General features: G+C 44.0%; 1 protein-coding gene across 1 annotated transcript in view; it reads right to left on the minus strand.

The window, feature by feature from the left end:
* The window catches only part of SPTBN4 (spectrin beta, non-erythrocytic 4), a 1634043-nt gene that overhangs the window by 1447923 nt on the left and 168303 nt on the right, over positions 1-17817 (minus strand). Inside the window, exons 3-4 of the mRNA XM_086938242.1 lie at positions 13882-14033; positions 5921-6094 (exon numbers count right to left, since the gene is read on the minus strand). Coding sequence (XP_086794368.1) covers positions 5921-6094; positions 13882-14033 — 326 coding nt within the window. The remainder of the gene's footprint in view (positions 1-5920; positions 6095-13881; positions 14034-17817) is intronic.

Below are 17817 nucleotides of genomic sequence, written 5' to 3' on the forward strand. Positions count from 1 at the left end.
CCAAGCAGAAATCTTTATGGCAGCATAACAAAGCGAGTGGGCATTTGGCTCTTGGACTGAAAAGGGCAGGATATTAGCACATAGAGCAGCCTGCTTCCTTCTCCTTTAGTTGGGCCAGACCTTTTCCTCAGTACTTAAGTGTGGTCCCGACTTTAGGTGAGAGCAGCCTACATACCTGCCCCATGCCAAACCCTCTGTCTAGACTGGTGCACAAAGTTTCTTTATCAAAATATTACCTCACTTCCTAGATCACATGTCAGTCTCTTGGTGCTGATCATCACATAATGTTCGAGCAGTAACGGCACCCCCCCCCCCCCCCCTAAGCGCCTTGAGACCCTACGGGTAAGTAGTGCGCTCTATAAATGTCTTGATTGATTGATTGATTGATGGTGGTTTTTAATTGATAGTGACTTCAAGCATCCTGTAATGCTATCATAGAATGTCCATCTCCCCAGTCAGGTCCTCGGCCCAGCCGGGGCAACCACTGAGGCTTTAGATCTCGTCAGGGAGAACCTGTGAATATGTACATTGGGCAGGTAAACCACCCCAGATGCTATGCTGCTGGTTACACTTTATGCTCAGTTGTTGATTTTTGCTGACCTGTCCCATCTGGCTTGATCCAGGAGACTCCTTTCCTATTTTTTTAAGGCTGCCTTGGCCTAGCTGACATGGCCTATTTAGGAAGGGAGAGGGGACAGCTACTTAAAGAAGTATGGGTCAGATGTATGAAAGGATTTTGGGTCGCAAACCATGCGATTACCAAAATTGATGTGTTGTGATTGCAAACTTATTTTTAAGAACTAAACCGCTTCGTCGATTCTGAAAAGCCTTTCCAAATGTCAGAAGGGGTTTTGTGACTCATTTCAGAGGGAGCGTGAACGTGGTGTTCACTGTTCTCGCCTATTTCCAATTCGCAATGCGATGTATCAATGGTGTGTAATGCAACAGCAATCACAAACCATTGAGTAGTTACCAGCACCTCAAAGGACCTTGTCATTCATTCATGAGGGGGAAGCTGTCACTGTTGGAAAACTTGAGAATTGTGTTGAGCAATGTCGGGGTAGCAGGCAGTGGTCCAATGTCTTCCAAAACCTTTTTTAAGCAGCCGTGGTTCCTTTAAGAAACATAGGCTGCTTTAAAAAAAAGAAGTTTCAAGTTTGGGAATGCAAATGCATGGATGTTTGTCTGCTGTTCCATACAGGCCACCATCTCTGTTTCTTGTAGCCAACCACTGTGGCAACAAATAAGGACCCACATAAGCAAAATTAATTAGGGAGGTTGTTTTCTGACACCGTGCGACTTGATACTTTGCAATGCAACATATTAGTACATAAGTCACATTGCAAAAAAAAAGACAGGTCACAAAACGTCGATGTGCAATTTCTCTCACTGTTTGCAAACTGTCTGTTAGTACACTTCACCCCATATCGTCTATCACGTCAACCTCCTGCTTGGAGCTACACAGGTACATGAAGAATGTAGGACGTTACAACGCATACATTTACAATGCATGCCTTTACAATGCAATTTTTTACTAAGGGTGGGCGCAGTGGGCGTAGTGGGGCTTCGCGAAGCTACGCGAAGTGGGTGAGAAACTACGCCCACCTACGCACTTCGTGTAGCCCCACTACACGCCGCCTGCCCCCCTCCCCTACACACATAATTTTAGCTCAAAAGAGTTCCAAAATGAAATAAAAAGCACTTTCTATTCTCTTCTATTCTCTTCTATTCTATTGTTTTGGTAAAGCGCAAAACAGCTGCCCCAGAGAAGAGGCGTCCCGGCGCTATAGAAACCACAGACCCTAGCCTGGAAATGGAAGGAAACAGAGGAGGATTAGGGGGCGGGAATAGGTGCGTTTTGATTGCTTTTCGGAAGGCAGGTAAGTTTTCTAAGGAGCGGATGTTAAGTGGTAGAGCGTTCCAAAGCTTAGCTCCTAAGACCCTAAAGGAACGGCCTCCCATGTGGCAAAGTTTTATGCGAGGAACGCACAAAAGGTGCTGGTTGGAGGATCGCAGGTTACGTGACGGAGCATAAGGATTGAGGAGAGGTCGTAGCAGTGTTGGGCTTCCGAGTTTGAGAATTTTAAAGGTCATGATGAGGGTTTTAAACTTAATTCTGGATTCAACGGGTAGCCAATGTAGTTTGCGAATTGTGGCTCTGGCCGAGCATCTGCGAGGCAGGCCGACTAAGGCTCTGGCCGCAGAGTTTTGAACGCGTTGCAGTCGTGCTATCTCTCCTTTGTTGGCGCCTAGGAGAAGTACATTGGCGTAGTCCAATCGCGAGAGGATTGAGACTCTCATGATTCTCATGAGAAATACGCATGCGTGGGCGGCCGCTCATGCGCATTGGTATCCAAGATGGCGGAGCACGGCGGCGCGATTAGAAGAGGGAGCCCAGGGACGCGGAGGACAAGGTAAGTGCTTTTTATTTTATTTTAGAACGCTTTTGAGCAAAAAATCTGTATGTAGGGGAGGGCGGGAGGGAGGCAGGTGGCGGGCAACTTCGCTACGCCCGCGGAGTGGGCGTAGTGTTGCCTGCTATGCTTACTTTGCAAAGGGCGAGTAGGCAATACTATGCCCACTCCGTGGGCATAGCGAAGTCCTCCGCCCAGGGTTAGTTTTTACATCGCGACATCCTTTACAACGCATTCTTTTACATAACATGCCAATACATCGCATTTTCAGAAACTACCTTTACAACGCATTCCATTACATTGCATTATACCTTTACAATGCATACCATTACATTGCATTTAAGGTAAGTGTTGGATAGAATAGGGGTAATAATTACTATTATAACTCTTTGAGTGCAACAGTAGGGTAAGTGTTGGATAGTGTAGGGGTAAAAATTACTATTCTTACACATGTGAGTGCAACAGTAGGGTAAGTGTTGGATAGTATAAGGGTACTGCTCGTTGTAATGATATGCGTTGTAATGACATGAGTTGTAGTGACATGAGTTGTAGTGACATGCAATGTAATGGCTGCGTTGTAATGACATGAAATGTAAAGGATGTTGCAATGTAATGACTGCTATGTAAAGGTAGTGCAATGTAATGAATGTGTTGTAAAGGTTGTTTCCCGTACAGGAAGTCCCATAGCCTGGTGAACACCAACCCTAATGAGTTTCTCCAGCACTTTACATTCATACCTCTCACACTCAGGGACTGAGGTGTCTCGGACACGACATACTACACAGATTTACAAAGGCAGACCAGTAAGCACCCTGATTAACTTGAAGTGTCAGTAAAATGGCCTGTACCCCGGGATTATAAATCAACAGCCATCAATTGTTAGTCATGTCATGTTCTGAACATGGGTACAGTAGTCACTCACAGTGCATAATTTGTAAAAAATTAAGTGCCAGGGCCCTTCTCGCAAAGCCACTGCTGCCTGCACCACCCATACCCTGCCAGTGCTCCCAATGACAGTACCAACATAACAACTAACCATCTCACTATTGCAAGTGTGACAATACAGACTATTTCAGACCACACAAAACTATAATAATGGCTTGAGAGGCTGGTATTATTCATTTTCAATGTATATTGACTTAATAAACACAGTTGTTGTGATCATCTCAAAATTAAATAGACAGCACCATCATGTAGTCACTAGAGCCGGTGCTGATAGTCAAGTGCCAGTGCCGAGCACCGGAAACCACTGTCACAAATTATGCACTCGTTTTAACAGGCTTTGCCCTTAGGTCCTAAGTTCAGCAGAGTCAAGTACTTCTCTGGGGAGCAATGCGCACCACAAAATGTACAGCACAACTCTGATGCTCAGAAAATGTTCCTGTATCAGTCAGAAATTATGAAATAAGGAACGAGATATAACAGGGCTACTGCACAAGGGTCTTTACCCAGACACACAAGCACAATCAATACCTCATATATTCTAGTGGGAGAAATGGTTATTTATTCAGAAGATTTGAAAAAAACATTCTTAGAAAAAACAATACAATTCTTCTCAGAAACTTCTGTTGAAGAGACATTATGAATATAATATAAAACCTAAAAAAGAGTGAATTTGACCATTCAGGCTGACAAAAAATAGTGCACCATAACTCCCCACCAATGACCTGCACATGACCTTATCTACGTGATTTATGCCTTGCTCGGTGTATACTGTTGTAAAGCACACTTTTGCAGTGGCCAGAATTCCCAGGGAATGGAGCCTGGCCTTTCACCTGGCTCTGACCTTCATAACACTTCAACTAGAGGTGATATACTATGCTCTATCATACATATGGTCATCAGTAGTTCTTTGGGGTGCGGTGGGGTGGTGGCGGGGTTAGGGTTGTATTGCTCCCCATAACTGGCAAATGTAAACTTTCTTAAGATTTTGCTTCACAATAATGTCCCTTCAACGTAACTATTTTAGGAGAATTTCAGTTTTTTTATTCGCAAATGTTATTTCTCTTCTGAGTAAAAAATGGTGACTATCTTTACCAAAGTTTTTTCAGTGAATTTGATTTTTTGTGTTATGAGACAATACATTTTGGCACCTGGCAAAAGAATTAAAACAATAAATCTCAGCGCATGCCCTTTGGCCATGTACTTCAAATCTATGCCTGTGAGCCGCCACAAAACACTGTGAGTGGACCGTGGACAAACCCTGTGCCATACACTGCATCCAACCCCCATCCTCAAAACATGCTTCTCTCAGCAGGCTCAGGGGACATGTCCCCAACTCCTGCACCCAGCCACTTTGCTGTCAGAACCAACTGTATGTTGTATTTCTTTAATGAACTCAGCGGCGGTTCCTCCGCTATGGCAGAGGAGCATCACCCCCGTCAGCAGTTAAAAATAAAAAAAATAAAACAGGTTTAAAACCACCTTTTTTATCGTTTTATTTTGCTTGTGCCGGGGCCACGGCTATGATAGGCTGGAGGGGGAGTGGTGGGCTCTACCTACACTGCACATGTGGTTTTTGGCCAGCAGTCTTAGGCCAGTCAAAAGCCACATGCGCAGTAACCTCTCTCCAACCCCAGCTGCATTGCTTGGGCTGGAGAGAGCAGGCACAGACTCCCAGTCTGTCCTGGAGCGCACATTATCGGTGCTCAGGCCAATCCGGGAGCTGCTCTCATGTGAGAGTAGCTTCAGGATTGGCAGCAGGGCAGGCTGGGAGTCTGTTCCGGCCTACAGCGGTGGAGAGGAGTGGAAGAGTGCAACATAGAGTTTTTTGTCTTCGTTGGCCAGGTCCCCCCGCCCCTCCTCTTTTGTATAAAACTTTTAATCTCTGTTATCTCCCATCCGTCCCCCTCCCCGGCACACAGGCTCCCCTGAGCCAAACACAATGCTGCAATGCAGCGTTGTGATTGGTCTGAGCACCGATTGGAACAGGGAGCCTGCGCATGTTCCTGACCAGCCTGTGTATTGCAGCCTAGTAGGAACATGCAAAGTACGCATGAACTGTTTGGTCGGCCCAAGAGGGCTGGCCAAACAGTTCATGCGCACTTTGAGTGCAAGACACTCCTCCCCTGCTCTGGCCATCCCTGCCCTCCGCGCCCAAGAGGCACCGACAGCTATAGGAAAAATAACATGACAATAATGTTACGTTATTGTCATTTTATTTTTTATTTTTGTGCAGTGGAGCAACGCTCCTCAGCCTTAGCGGTGGAGCCGCCATTACTCACACCTGATCATCGCCAGGATACCCTCCCAGATAATAGTACGCTCTATAAATATGCATAACATACACAAAAGAAGTACTAAGTCACATTGCTGGCACTGTGCCATGTATATATAAAGGCATATATAGGATATGTAGGGCTGTATAAAAAGCTGTAACACTACTGATAATTATTATTATCACTAATAGTAGTAGCAGCAGTAGTTGTAGTACAAGTTGTATTATTTTTATCATAATCTTCATCATTATTCTATCAAAAAAGTGAGATCTGCATGAACTTTGGTACCTGAAACCTCAGGATGATAGTCCAGATTAGCCCGAGGGTAAGCCGGTGGTTACCATCGACAATGTCGTGGGATCCCACATTCTCCAGGTGCACGCGTTGCTCCTTCAGGAACTGCAGAGCCTTGTCCACGTTCTCCAACGAGTGGATTCTCATCCTCCCTCGTGTTGGCTTTGGCTACAACAGACAACACAGTATGGTGAGCACCATGTGCAGCTCAGGGGCTATTGTCACATTTCTTTACATTAGTTTATGCCAATGTGCCTAGAAGCAATCCGATTTGGAAGTGTGTGCTTTGGAAGAGAAATAAGTATAAATATGAACATGTTTGCATTGTTCAAAAGAATAAGGAGCAGACAACCCTGTAGATCAATATTTCCCAAAATATGGTTTGTTTGTGTTTCATGAAAGTTCAAGCAAAAAGTAAAGATTCCTTTAAATGTAGTGTTTATCTTGTCCCACTTGCCTGCTTCAAAGGCAGAGGTCAAATATCAGGCTGTTTTTTTGACAAATTGCTGTTTATTCTTTTAACGTGGAATTGGTGTTAACTTTTATTTCTCTGACTTCAAAGAGAGAGGAGTTGTTAAAGTGAATTATGTGACAATCTTGCTAGAGTTTTTTGCAACACAAAACAAAATGTAAATACCAGTAAATCAACTGTATGCATTCAGCAGTTAGGAAAGCAACAATGTATGACTTTTTTGTAATTATGAAGTGTGCTGGAAACAGAGATTTTAAAACATATCAATACACTTTACTTGGTGATTCAAAAATTACACATCTTCACAGAAACCAGATTTGACACATTATCATTCATGTGCTGCATAATTTTATCAGTAAAATTGTACCTGTGCAAAATGAGTGCCAATTTCAGTGGAAAATGTTCTGTCTCTAACTGACAATGCCCTAGCACTCGATTCTTTAGTTACATTAAGAAATCGCCCCCTCATGTTCATTAAAGGTAGGTGGGTCACGAACGTTTGTCATTCTAAAATGTAGATCCTGGTTCTAAATAGTTTGTGAACCACTGCTGTAGATAAAGCATTAAAACACATGTTATTGCATTGTGCGCATTCTTCCAAATAGACGTTCAAATCAAAAGACAGGTAGTCTTTTGTTGTATATCAAACTACGGATTATATTGACCGGGCCATTTAAAAAGATTTGAATAAGAAAACCACAGTGTAGACTCCCTCAGCAGTCCTACAATTATTTATGACTTCTACTGGCAACTTTGAAAAGGTTCTGTGTGATTTGTGCCATACAGGCCGTAATATGTGTCAATTTTAGGGCTATCAGTGTTAGGACTGAGGGCTATCTGTGTTAGGACTGAGGACCACTACATTCATTCTAAAACCAACCCCCACCCTCTCCCAACCTATTGCAGGCAGTGTGTAGCCACTCACCCACCTTGTATTAGGAGAAGAGGTGGCCTCGGGAGACCGCAGTAGCAGCGAAGAGCACCATGGGGGCTGTGGCCATTGTGGGGCTTGTAGTCCACATGGCAAGGGACTCCAAGGGACACAGACACCAGCTGAACCTGCTAGTCACTCCTTCTTATAAACGTAAGAAACACAGAGGCTCTAGATTTACTGTTTTGGCCCCAAAATTCTGGAACTCTCTCCCGGTGGAGATGAGACTGGTTACGTCTTACGCACCGTTCAGAAAATTGCTTAAGACCCGATTGTTTGTCCAATCATATGACACGTAACCTCAGTTTACTGCTAGCACCTTCCCGCCCTATCAGCGCCATGAAACCGTTTGATATACATGCACTATATAAAAGTTTTTTAACATAACATAACATAACACCATGAAAGCATCTAGAAGCCACTGGTAAAATAAGTTCTGCCTTTAAAGTGAAAGTCACTCAGGTGGGGTGCCATAGTCTTTCTCCCATGCCCACCCAGGACACCTGACACAAATCATCAATCAAAGAAATTTTTAGAAAAGGTACAGCCACAGAAGTTTAGTGTCTCAGCACCTTTCTCAATACAAGAGACAACCTGCTAAGACTACTCCTGTCTGACCAGATCTGCTCTTTCTTACCTACCTTGATTGATTAGGTATTTAGAGTTTGCACTAAATTTGTTCCATTTCCTGCTTTAATCTCCTTACTTCGTAGAGAAGGATTCCTTGGTTCCTATTCCCTCCCGCATTGTACCTCTCTCCTGCCCTCTCCTAGTTTGGGTCATTTCACTTCTGATCCAGTGAAGCTATCTTCTGACTGACTCCACTCACTTGTACTGGTGTCAGTTTTCATTTCAGCTTCCTTGATGTTACTGTTGTTTCCCTACCCATGATGGGTCACCTTCCTCTTCAGTCTGATATATTGGTAAGCAGTGGTCTCAATAGCGGGTAGGACATGCCTGTTTGGATGCACTCCTGTGGGTACATTGATCTCCAGCCGACAGATCCGAGACCTCGCTCGCCTTCCCGAATGGCTATGGAGAATACTCTAGACACTATGACACAGACCTTAAATGATCTTCATTTAAAAGCAGCAGCCTCTCTTCAGGAGACCAGTGCATTATGTTACAGAGTAATAGGCCAGGACGCCCAGAAAACAGGGTTGCCAATCCTTCAGGACCTGATATGGGCAGTATCTGGGGTCTACCAGCCTCAACACGTTTTAGTTCGGCCTCATCTGCTCCTTCATCTTTGATAACGGTAACTCCAGGACTAGGTGCATATATACTCTCTCCTCCTATGCCCACCAGATTCAAAGGAAATGCTTGAGAATTTTCCAATTTCCTAGTACTATCTCAAATCCACTTCATGAACCAAACTCAAGTGTGAGGGGGACCCCTTGTTGTCCAGTTGAAATACTAGTAGCAGACGTTCCTTAAGGTGTTGGGTTGCACCTCTTTGGATCCACTGCAGGGGATACATCTGTCTTCAGCTTGCAGAACTAGACAGTCGGTTTCATTACAAAATTTTCATCTACTGTTTTGTATCATGTGATCTTTACCACATAAGGATTTAACATCACAATATACAACACAGGACTGCTTGTCTCTTGAGTTGAACCTCTGAACGAATAAGATGCAAAGTACAATAATGGGTATTTTACCCTGTATATGATGTTTTCCGCCCCTTCCTCAATGTAAATGCAAGGGCTCTATTAAATAAAATAAAAAGTGGTAACAGAGCCTTACTCTAATATATACCCCAATATCTTATGATCTGAACATTCCTAAATGGGATCTGCAAATATGACTACCAGCCTGAGCTGCAATAAGTTCAGCATTATGTTAATTCACTAAGGAATTTCAAACCAGTGACTAGGTGATGGGTTTTAAGTAAACTTTTTTGCAGTTTGGTAAATTTACCAGGGAACAAAATTAACTGCAGAAAATAACAGTTGGGCACTAAAGACAAACATTACATTGATTGTGATTTGTGTGATAGATCCTGGTAACTAATGACTGTAGGCGATTTGGGGCAACTGCATTTTACTTAACGACTTAGGGCCACATGTACAAACCTTTTTGCCAGTTGCAAACGTTTGCAAAAGCAAAATGGCTTTTTGGGGTTTACAAATGACAAATAGCGATTTGGTAACTTGTTAATGAATTGCAATTTGGGTTTTGCAATTGGATAGTAGGGAAGAGGCATGTTAATAATAGCGAATCGCTGTGCCATGAGCGAATGTTTTGTGACCCAAAAGCGGTCGCAAAACATTAGCTTTTACCACCAATTTGGTGGTAACCCATTCTCAAATGGGAAGGGATCACCAGGGGACCCTTCCACTTTGTAAATGGTTGCATATATGTTTTTAAGAGCAGGCAGTGGTCACACAGACCACTGCCTACTCTTAAAAAATGAAATTGAAATGTTTCATTTGTAGGCTTCGCCTGCACAGCGTTTGCGCTGTTCTTAGAACTCTATTGTTTTTCATATTACCTTAAAAGGGCCTCCTCTCTTTCCTGGCTTCTCACTGGTTCCTGTCCTTTCCACTTACCTTTCCTCCATTTCTATTTGCTCGTCTGCTTCTCTTATCAGTTTCCCATGGCCGAAATACCGTTAACATCAGCTTCGGTGGAACTATATTTTCATAAAGTTTTGCCTTTTACTATTGCAGCATATTTATATAACAATTTATCACATGGAGAGATTAAGTCATTTGCATTGAATCACAGGATATTGTGCAGCGCCGCTGAGACTCGATCCGAGATGCCCAGGTCTTGAGTCAGCAGCTCTGGCCACTGTGCCACATCCTCTCCACTCCCGTATTATCTGCCAGGGAGCTCTTTCCTTCTTCCGGACGATGATTGATGAGAACAGCTCTTTATTCATTGCATAGGCGAAACCTATGCATTACCATTGCCTATTCTTTTTGAAACTCATCCTGTTTTTGTTTAAGGAAATGGGCTGCGTGTTTTTTTAAAACGTTGCTTTATTTAAAACAAACACAGACATGATGGTCTGCTGTCCCCAGCAGGCCACCAGCCCTGTGCCTTTTTAGCGATTCCCAATGGGTCGCAAATTGCGACCTACTTCATGAATATTAATGAGGTGGGACTATTTGCGGACCACTGGGAATTGCAAATGAAACTCAATAGAGTTGCGTACATTTGAAATTGCGATTTCCTAATTGCGATTCGCATGGAGTCGAGATTAAAAACTCACAGTTTCTACCTTTCTAACATATGGCCCTAAGGGCCAGATGAACAACCATTTAATTTTGTGACTCGCAAATTGCAATTTTTAGCGACTCAAAATTAGCGACTCACAAAATGAAATGTACTAATGTGTCTCAGACATATTTAGCAATTCCCAATGGAGTTGCAAATGACCTACCACATTGATATTCATGAGGTAGGTCGCAATTTGCAACCCATTGGTAATGGCCTATAATACCAGGGATGGGGACCTGTTGGGGTTAAATAGAGCAATTATTTTTTTGAAATACTGCCTGTTTTCCTTAAGGGAAAATGGGATGCTTTTAAAAAAGTAAAATGAAAAGTTTCCTTTTAATTTTTTAAGGATAGGTAATTGCCCGCTCTTCAAAAATGTTGGCGCCCACATTCACCTTGGGACCCCTTCCCATTTGTAAATGGGTTACCACCTTCTATACAGAGTCGGTAACATATGGATATTTTGTGACCGCATTCCGATCGCGAAACATTTATTCATGCCACTGCGACTTGCTACTAGGAAGGGACGCCCTTGAAATGCCCCCTCCTAATAGCGACTCGCAATCTATAATTTATGAGTCGGTCATAGGTCACCAACTCATAAACTAGGGGTAGTACATTGCAAAATCCATGTTAGTGGTCGGCCCGATTCTCCATTTGCGACTGCTAAAAACGGTTCTATATCTGGCCTTTAGTCACCTATAAGCTCAATATATTCAGGAAGGACTTTAAAACCCACTGAGCTGGTCTCATTCAGATTTTCTTTAGCTGTCTTACACATGGCTACTATTGAGGCTTTCTATTGGGAAAGTGACTTCTGTAAGTAAATTAATTAATTAATAAAAATAAATTACAGAATGTTTGGACAAAAACAACTAACACATTTCAAAATGAAACTATCACCTGTAAGAGAGGAAAGTGTATAAATACAGTGGGTGCCAACAAATCAGACATGCAGAGTCCATACCCCCAAAGGAATCTTACAGGCTTGTAGCTAGCAGTGGTACAGCCAGTGCAGTACAACCCAGGCCCTGTGGGGGAGGTGAGGTGGGAACAAGATGACCTGCAGCAGCAGTAGGTAACAGGAAACTCCTTTGGGAATTTCTTTTGGGAGTCTCTCTTTTGAGACTGGTTAGTGTTTACTCGTCCCTGGGAGGGGCTGTGTGAAGTTACAGACAGAGAGTGAAGAAGGGGGACTTACTGAATATGGTGACAAAACGTGGGAAGAAATAGTGAAGACACAGAGAAAGGGAATAAATTAGAGATATGAAGAATGGGAAAAAAGGGAAAAAGAGAGGGGTGAATAAAGGAAAAATGGAGAAGGGGGACCAAAACGGTGAGGCGAAACAGTCGCAAGGAGAGGAAAAGGGAAAGGTGGGAAGGCGATGAGAGTGCAAACATACATTATTTTGGTGAGATAGAGGCTTGTGAGAACAGGAGGAAGAAGGGAGAACATATATAGCTCATATATAGCTCATAAGGGGGTAGGAGTTGGCCTAACGGCTAGGGTGGTCGACCTCGAATCTGGGGAACTGAGTTCGAGTCTCACACACAAGATGGATGGATAGACTGTTGCACAATAGCAAAACACTCACCCCGAGTCACAGATCTGGGTTTAATCCATTGTTATTTTGCTCACCAAGCCACCCCAGTTCAGACATGGCCATATGCAAATCAGTCTTGACCCTGGGCCTCATGGGAACAGTCCAGCCCGAACTGCCAAGCCATGTCTTCCCTGGACCGGAATCAAGCATCCTAGGACCGGTTTCTGGCTATCAGCCGTCTTCAGCCAGGATAGCTTGACTCCAGTGGCTTAGTGAGCACGGGACCCACGTCTGGACATACCCTTCCCACATAGGGTGAACAGCAAAACACACAAGATGATGGATGGAATGTTGCACAATGGCAAAGCACTCACTGGGGGTGAATGTTACCCGATTCGGGTCAAGTTCGTGCTATATAAAACTCTGCAAAAAAAAAATAGCTGTGAAAGAGAAAGGTAGTTGAAGAGATTGAGAACACAGTGAGATTAAAGAAAGGTGGGCGGAGAAACATGTAGGACATAGACAGAAGAGAACACACAGAGGACAAGGGGAAAATGAGGCAGAAAGAGGGGTGGAAAAGGAGTAGAGGTAAAGGGCAAGAAGGAGAACAAAATAAAAGGGGCAGTAGATAGGGACAAATGAGAGGGGCAAGAGGGAAGCAGAAGTGGAAAGGGAAGGAAGAAGGGATAAGATTATAGAAGGATGGAGTTAGGGGACATTGACTGGAATGTAGCCATCAATATGCCATAGATGCAGTGACCCCAGGGGTGATAGGGGCCCACTGCCCCCCATGGCTATCTTTTATTCCTGACCCAGGTGGGCATTCATTTTGATTGCTGCATTTATTGTCAGAACCCTCTCACTAGATTAGCGGTTGCTAAGGTTGTAAGTATTGTAGATAAATGTGTCTATTATGGTCTATTTGATTGTGATTGTTGTATATCAGAATATTTTAAAGAGAAATACCATCTGACCCAAGTACGGGGTCCTACATATCGCTTATAAAGATATTATCTCATTGGATGTTCTTTATTATTAACTCCAAAAGGGCGGTATTTTTGTAGACAATATTTAGGGCATGCTATTTATATCAGATGATATTCGGACAATGATTTTCTCATAGGATACCATAGAGATAGCAACGATTCTCCCAGGATTGCAGTCAAACATCAAATAATCCCAAAGGAAATGCTGTTTTAAAAATGATGGCAACCTCCAGCAAATTTGGTAAATCCCTTGTGATCTACAAATGCTATTTTTAGAGCTATAAATATGCTTTAGTCCCTTTTGCCTATCAGAAACAGACATGAATCTACTGGACAGAATGGTCCACTCGGATGCCTGAGGGTGCCTCCCGCTCTACATATTATTGTCAGCGATACAGCGTGCCCTTGATGCCTTCTGAGGGTATCAACGGCATAGAGCGCACAATAAACCAGGGTGGCCAACGTTGGTCCTGAATAATCAGGATAATCGTTCACCAGGTTAATGAGTTTCATACGGGTTAGTTGTATGCAAATTTATTTTATGTGGATATCCTGAAAATCGTGCATGGATCCAGTTCTTCAGGACCTAGTTTGGACAGCCCTAATTTAAAACATAAAAAGCATAGGCTGAAACCCATGTCAACACTCCCATGAAAATTTGTGTCGCTATTCATAAGCATAAGAAGTGATATGCCTCTCACTTTGCATAGTATCATTTTCTACAATGCCGCTCCCTGCAGAGAAGGAATAAAGGCCGCAATTTGAGTCAAATGCGCTGAGCTGTGTATCCTTACCAGCTGTTCTCCAGAAAGCACCTCCAGCAGCTTTGTCAACATGTATCCATCTCTCAGATCATTATACAGGTCACTTATCCGACACGAGACTCGCGACAGATGCGAGTTGACCCACTTGGTGAAGGTTTTCTTCTGCACAGCATCGCGTTCATCTGCAAGACGAGAAACAGAGATGATCCCTAAGTCTCTGGAGTGTAAGGTAAAGCCATTTCCATATTCCCTTTGCATATGTCCTGTTCAATTGGAAACCCACAGATAACCACCTCCCTCAGGCCTTGGCAGACAAATACCCTTTCCAGTCCTGGCTTTGGCGTGGCAGCCTCATGCATTCTGGGTATTACAGTCTTGTTTGCTTCCGTTGAACGTATTACACTAACATAGCTAAAAACAATGATTTGGAGGTGAAAAGTTCAGGACTGGAGACTGTGTTCGCAAATGACCTGGAGTGAGGTGGTCACCATGCACCTCATTTAAAGGTGGGGGAACAAGTGAGTTTCTGACAGTGGAAACTCCTCAGTTAGCTCTGCCGTCAGAAACTCATTGCGGACATCACATCTGCCAAATTAAATTGGCGACCGCAGTTTGATTGGAAAAAAATAGGGTACCAAACAAAACGCAGGCACATATTAATAGAAGGCTTTATAAATAAATCTTGGCCTTTAAAGCATTATGTACTAAGGCTGTTTACTGCCAGTGCTAATCCTTTTTTTTTAAGGTTTTTACAGGTTTGCATTAAAATATCAGTCTTATTTTTAATAAATGGCACATAGGTATCCATTACTTCCTATTTTGAAAACGGAATTTGATAAGAGTTTATTTTCACATAATTCCAAAATATACAATTGTATTATTTTCGCTAATTAAAAAAAAAGGTTGTGTACGTTTTTTCTGCAAACGGCGACACCAACAGCCTTGTACTTCTGAATCCATTGCTTCTTGATGTTTTCAAAAGAGATGAAGATAAGATAAATGTGATTTGCTGGTTATTCCCCATTCTGAGGTGTTCATATCAGAACGGGATGCAAACTGCACATTAGTAATTAGTACACTCTGCTCTTACTCAGGTTTGTGGGTGCCCAATTTGCACCCGTTTTTTATGGGTCCATCATAATCAGGCCCTGAGTATAAAAGGGAGCAAAAGAAACCATCTAATTCTAAACATAGAAAGCAACACATTTGTAAAACAAAAAAAACCCATAATATTTCATTCAGGAAGGTCATTGCTTGTTTATTTTTTTGCAAAATGTTTTTGAAGAAAGTTAACATAAAAAACAGATTCCCATAAAATGAAATGAGGAAAGCAAAAACGGTAACATTTGCATCAAACCAGTGTTTAATTTGTGCCAGTGTTTGCCGATGCTCACCTCCCGCACTAATTTCGTAATATCAGCACGTATTTATGGAAGCCTACCACATGGTGGCATTTACAGTCTATTTTTAAACAAGCACATGAGCAAAGTGTTTAATCATTCAATATTCAATGTAAAAAAATAAAAATACTGAGGGCCTCATTATGATGGAGGATTTTCCGCCTCCTCCGGGCCGGGGGAAGCCACCTCCGGCCCGGAGGAGGCGGAAAATCCTCTGCGGACCCACCAAAGACCCACCGCCGCATTACGATGGCTGGTGGGTCTTGGTTACTGTCCGCTGCTTTTCCGCTGTGGTCAGATTACAACCGCGGCGGAAAAGCTCACATTTGGCTGGCAGTGTCTATCAGACACCGCCAGCCAAATTAGGAAGCATTTGTAAACATGCTTTTCCGCTGCGGTTTTTCCGCCGTGGAAAAGCATGTGTACTTTTGATTTTGGGGGCCCGTTGTGGGCCCCCAGGGTGTTGGCGGATGGGGGGTGCACATGGGGGGTACCTATGGAACCCCCCAGCATTTACTTGCACAAAGCGGCAGGCACCGCGCGGTGCCTGCCGCTTTGTGCATGTACATGTTAAACATGCACTTTTAACATTGCGGCGGGTGCTGCTTGAAGCAGCACCCGCCGCAATGTTAAATATCCAGGGTGGCGGTCACATCCTAATCGCACATGAGGGAACGCCGCAGCCCATGCGGACGTTCCCTCATCCTCTGGGATCCTAATGAGGCCCTATGTTTCTCAGGCCTTTCTTCACAGCTTTGGACCACCTTGTATAGTCCAAATTGTCACAGTTGTAGGACTGTAGTGGTAAGTAGGTGTTGAAGGTAATGGTATTTAGCAGCACTGGCAGGGAGTGTAGTTGGTGCAAACTGCAGTTTCCTCCTGAGAAATATCTTGGGCCCTGGCACTTATCATTTTTCAAATTTATCACTGCGTCAAACTCTTGACGCAGTGATATACAATATACAATGATACAACTTCATAAAGAAGTAGCGATATAGTAACATCACAAAGAGAACCCAGACAAAAAAATGCAAGGCAGATCAACAGGAATGTTTAAGGCAAACTAGGAATGTTTAAGGCAAACCAAGAATGCTCACGGACCAATTTTAGAACCTTGGAATGCTGCACTTGCGGTAGCAAAATCAACAGGTCTGGGTAGTCATTTACCTACCGCAGCTCCGCAGGGCCGGCTCTAGGCTCATGGTGGCCCTGGGCAAGGAGCGTAGGTGGGGGCCCGGAAGAGGTGGTCCGGGCGGGGCGGAGCGCGCAGGCCAGTAAAGAGGGGAGGGGGTCAGGCTGTTTAGTAGTGGAACAGAGCCGGAGGCCGCCAAATCCCTGCCAGGGGCCACCACGCAAATATGTATCCATTCTCAGAGGATTCATATATTAAGGATATATATTGGCGTGGTGGCCCCTGAGGTTTGGTGGCCCTGTGCAGGTGCACAGTTTGCACATGCCTAGAGCCGGCCCTGAGCTCCGCCTAAGAGGAAAGAGGCAAACTAAACACAATTGTTGTAGGATGGACTGCATGATTGCCCACCCACTCTGGGGTCATTTATATTTGGGAGCATGCCAGGGAAGATAATATTTACAGGTTCAGAGCCTCCCAATTAAGCTTGCTGCAGCCCTCTCAACTGTCTCTGCACTCTCTTTAACTAAAATTAAAGCCCTGAAAATTAGAATTAAAGTAGCAGTCTGCCTCTTTCAAGATGGCGTGTAGACCAACCAGGCTCAACATGCTGTGGTGGCAACACAAAACACTTTATGCTGTTGTCTAAAGGATATGATTCGCTGCGTGGATGTTCAGAGGTTCCATGTCAACCCTCATACTCTAATAAACAGCATGACATGGAGGACATTGTTAGGAGGAGCCCATGATTCTCAATCGGGCCAGTAACCTTGTTACCAGCACTATTGGTAATTATGAAATCTGTGGAGTTACAGAAGAGCTCCCGTGTTTCCCCCAAAATCACTGGGAGAGAATGAGGAATTACCGGGGCAAGCTGACCGTGAATTACCAACTCCCCATGTAATTTCCCATTACTCAGGGATTCTAGGGTTCAATCAGGAATCCCTGTTAATTCCTTACCACCAGAGTTAATGGGACTCCTGGCATTATTAAGTCCACTGGTGTGGGGACTTACTAAGCGCCGATGGAGTAGGATGCGCATCGCGGTGCCCCTGGTGCCATGCTGCCATTCAGTGATATCCTGTGCTCCCCGCTGCCCCCAGGGACCTCCTGCATGCACTGGCTCTCGCTAGTGGTGACCTGTGCAGTCAGTGCTTTTCAAGAGCCAGCAGGCCATAAGTTCAGCCCGAGCTAGTTCCTGTGAGCGCAGCATCTGAGTGACCGGGTGGTCACTGTTCTAGTGTTTGTAGTGCCAGCCACTCCCCGAGGGCTGGCTAACACTCCACCCTACACCCATCCAACAAAGGCGTCACAGGACATGTAACCACGCTAATAAAAGGGTCCGGGCGCAAGTGCCTGGGGCCAGTTCCAGTAACTATATTAATGTGTCTGTGTCGTTACTATTCCTGTATGGGGGCCTAGGGACCCAGTACATTA

Source organism: Lissotriton vulgaris, chromosome 9, assembly GCF_964263255.1.
Source record: "Lissotriton vulgaris chromosome 9, aLisVul1.2, whole genome shotgun sequence".
Classification (NCBI taxonomy): domain Eukaryota; kingdom Metazoa; phylum Chordata; class Amphibia; order Caudata; family Salamandridae; genus Lissotriton; species Lissotriton vulgaris.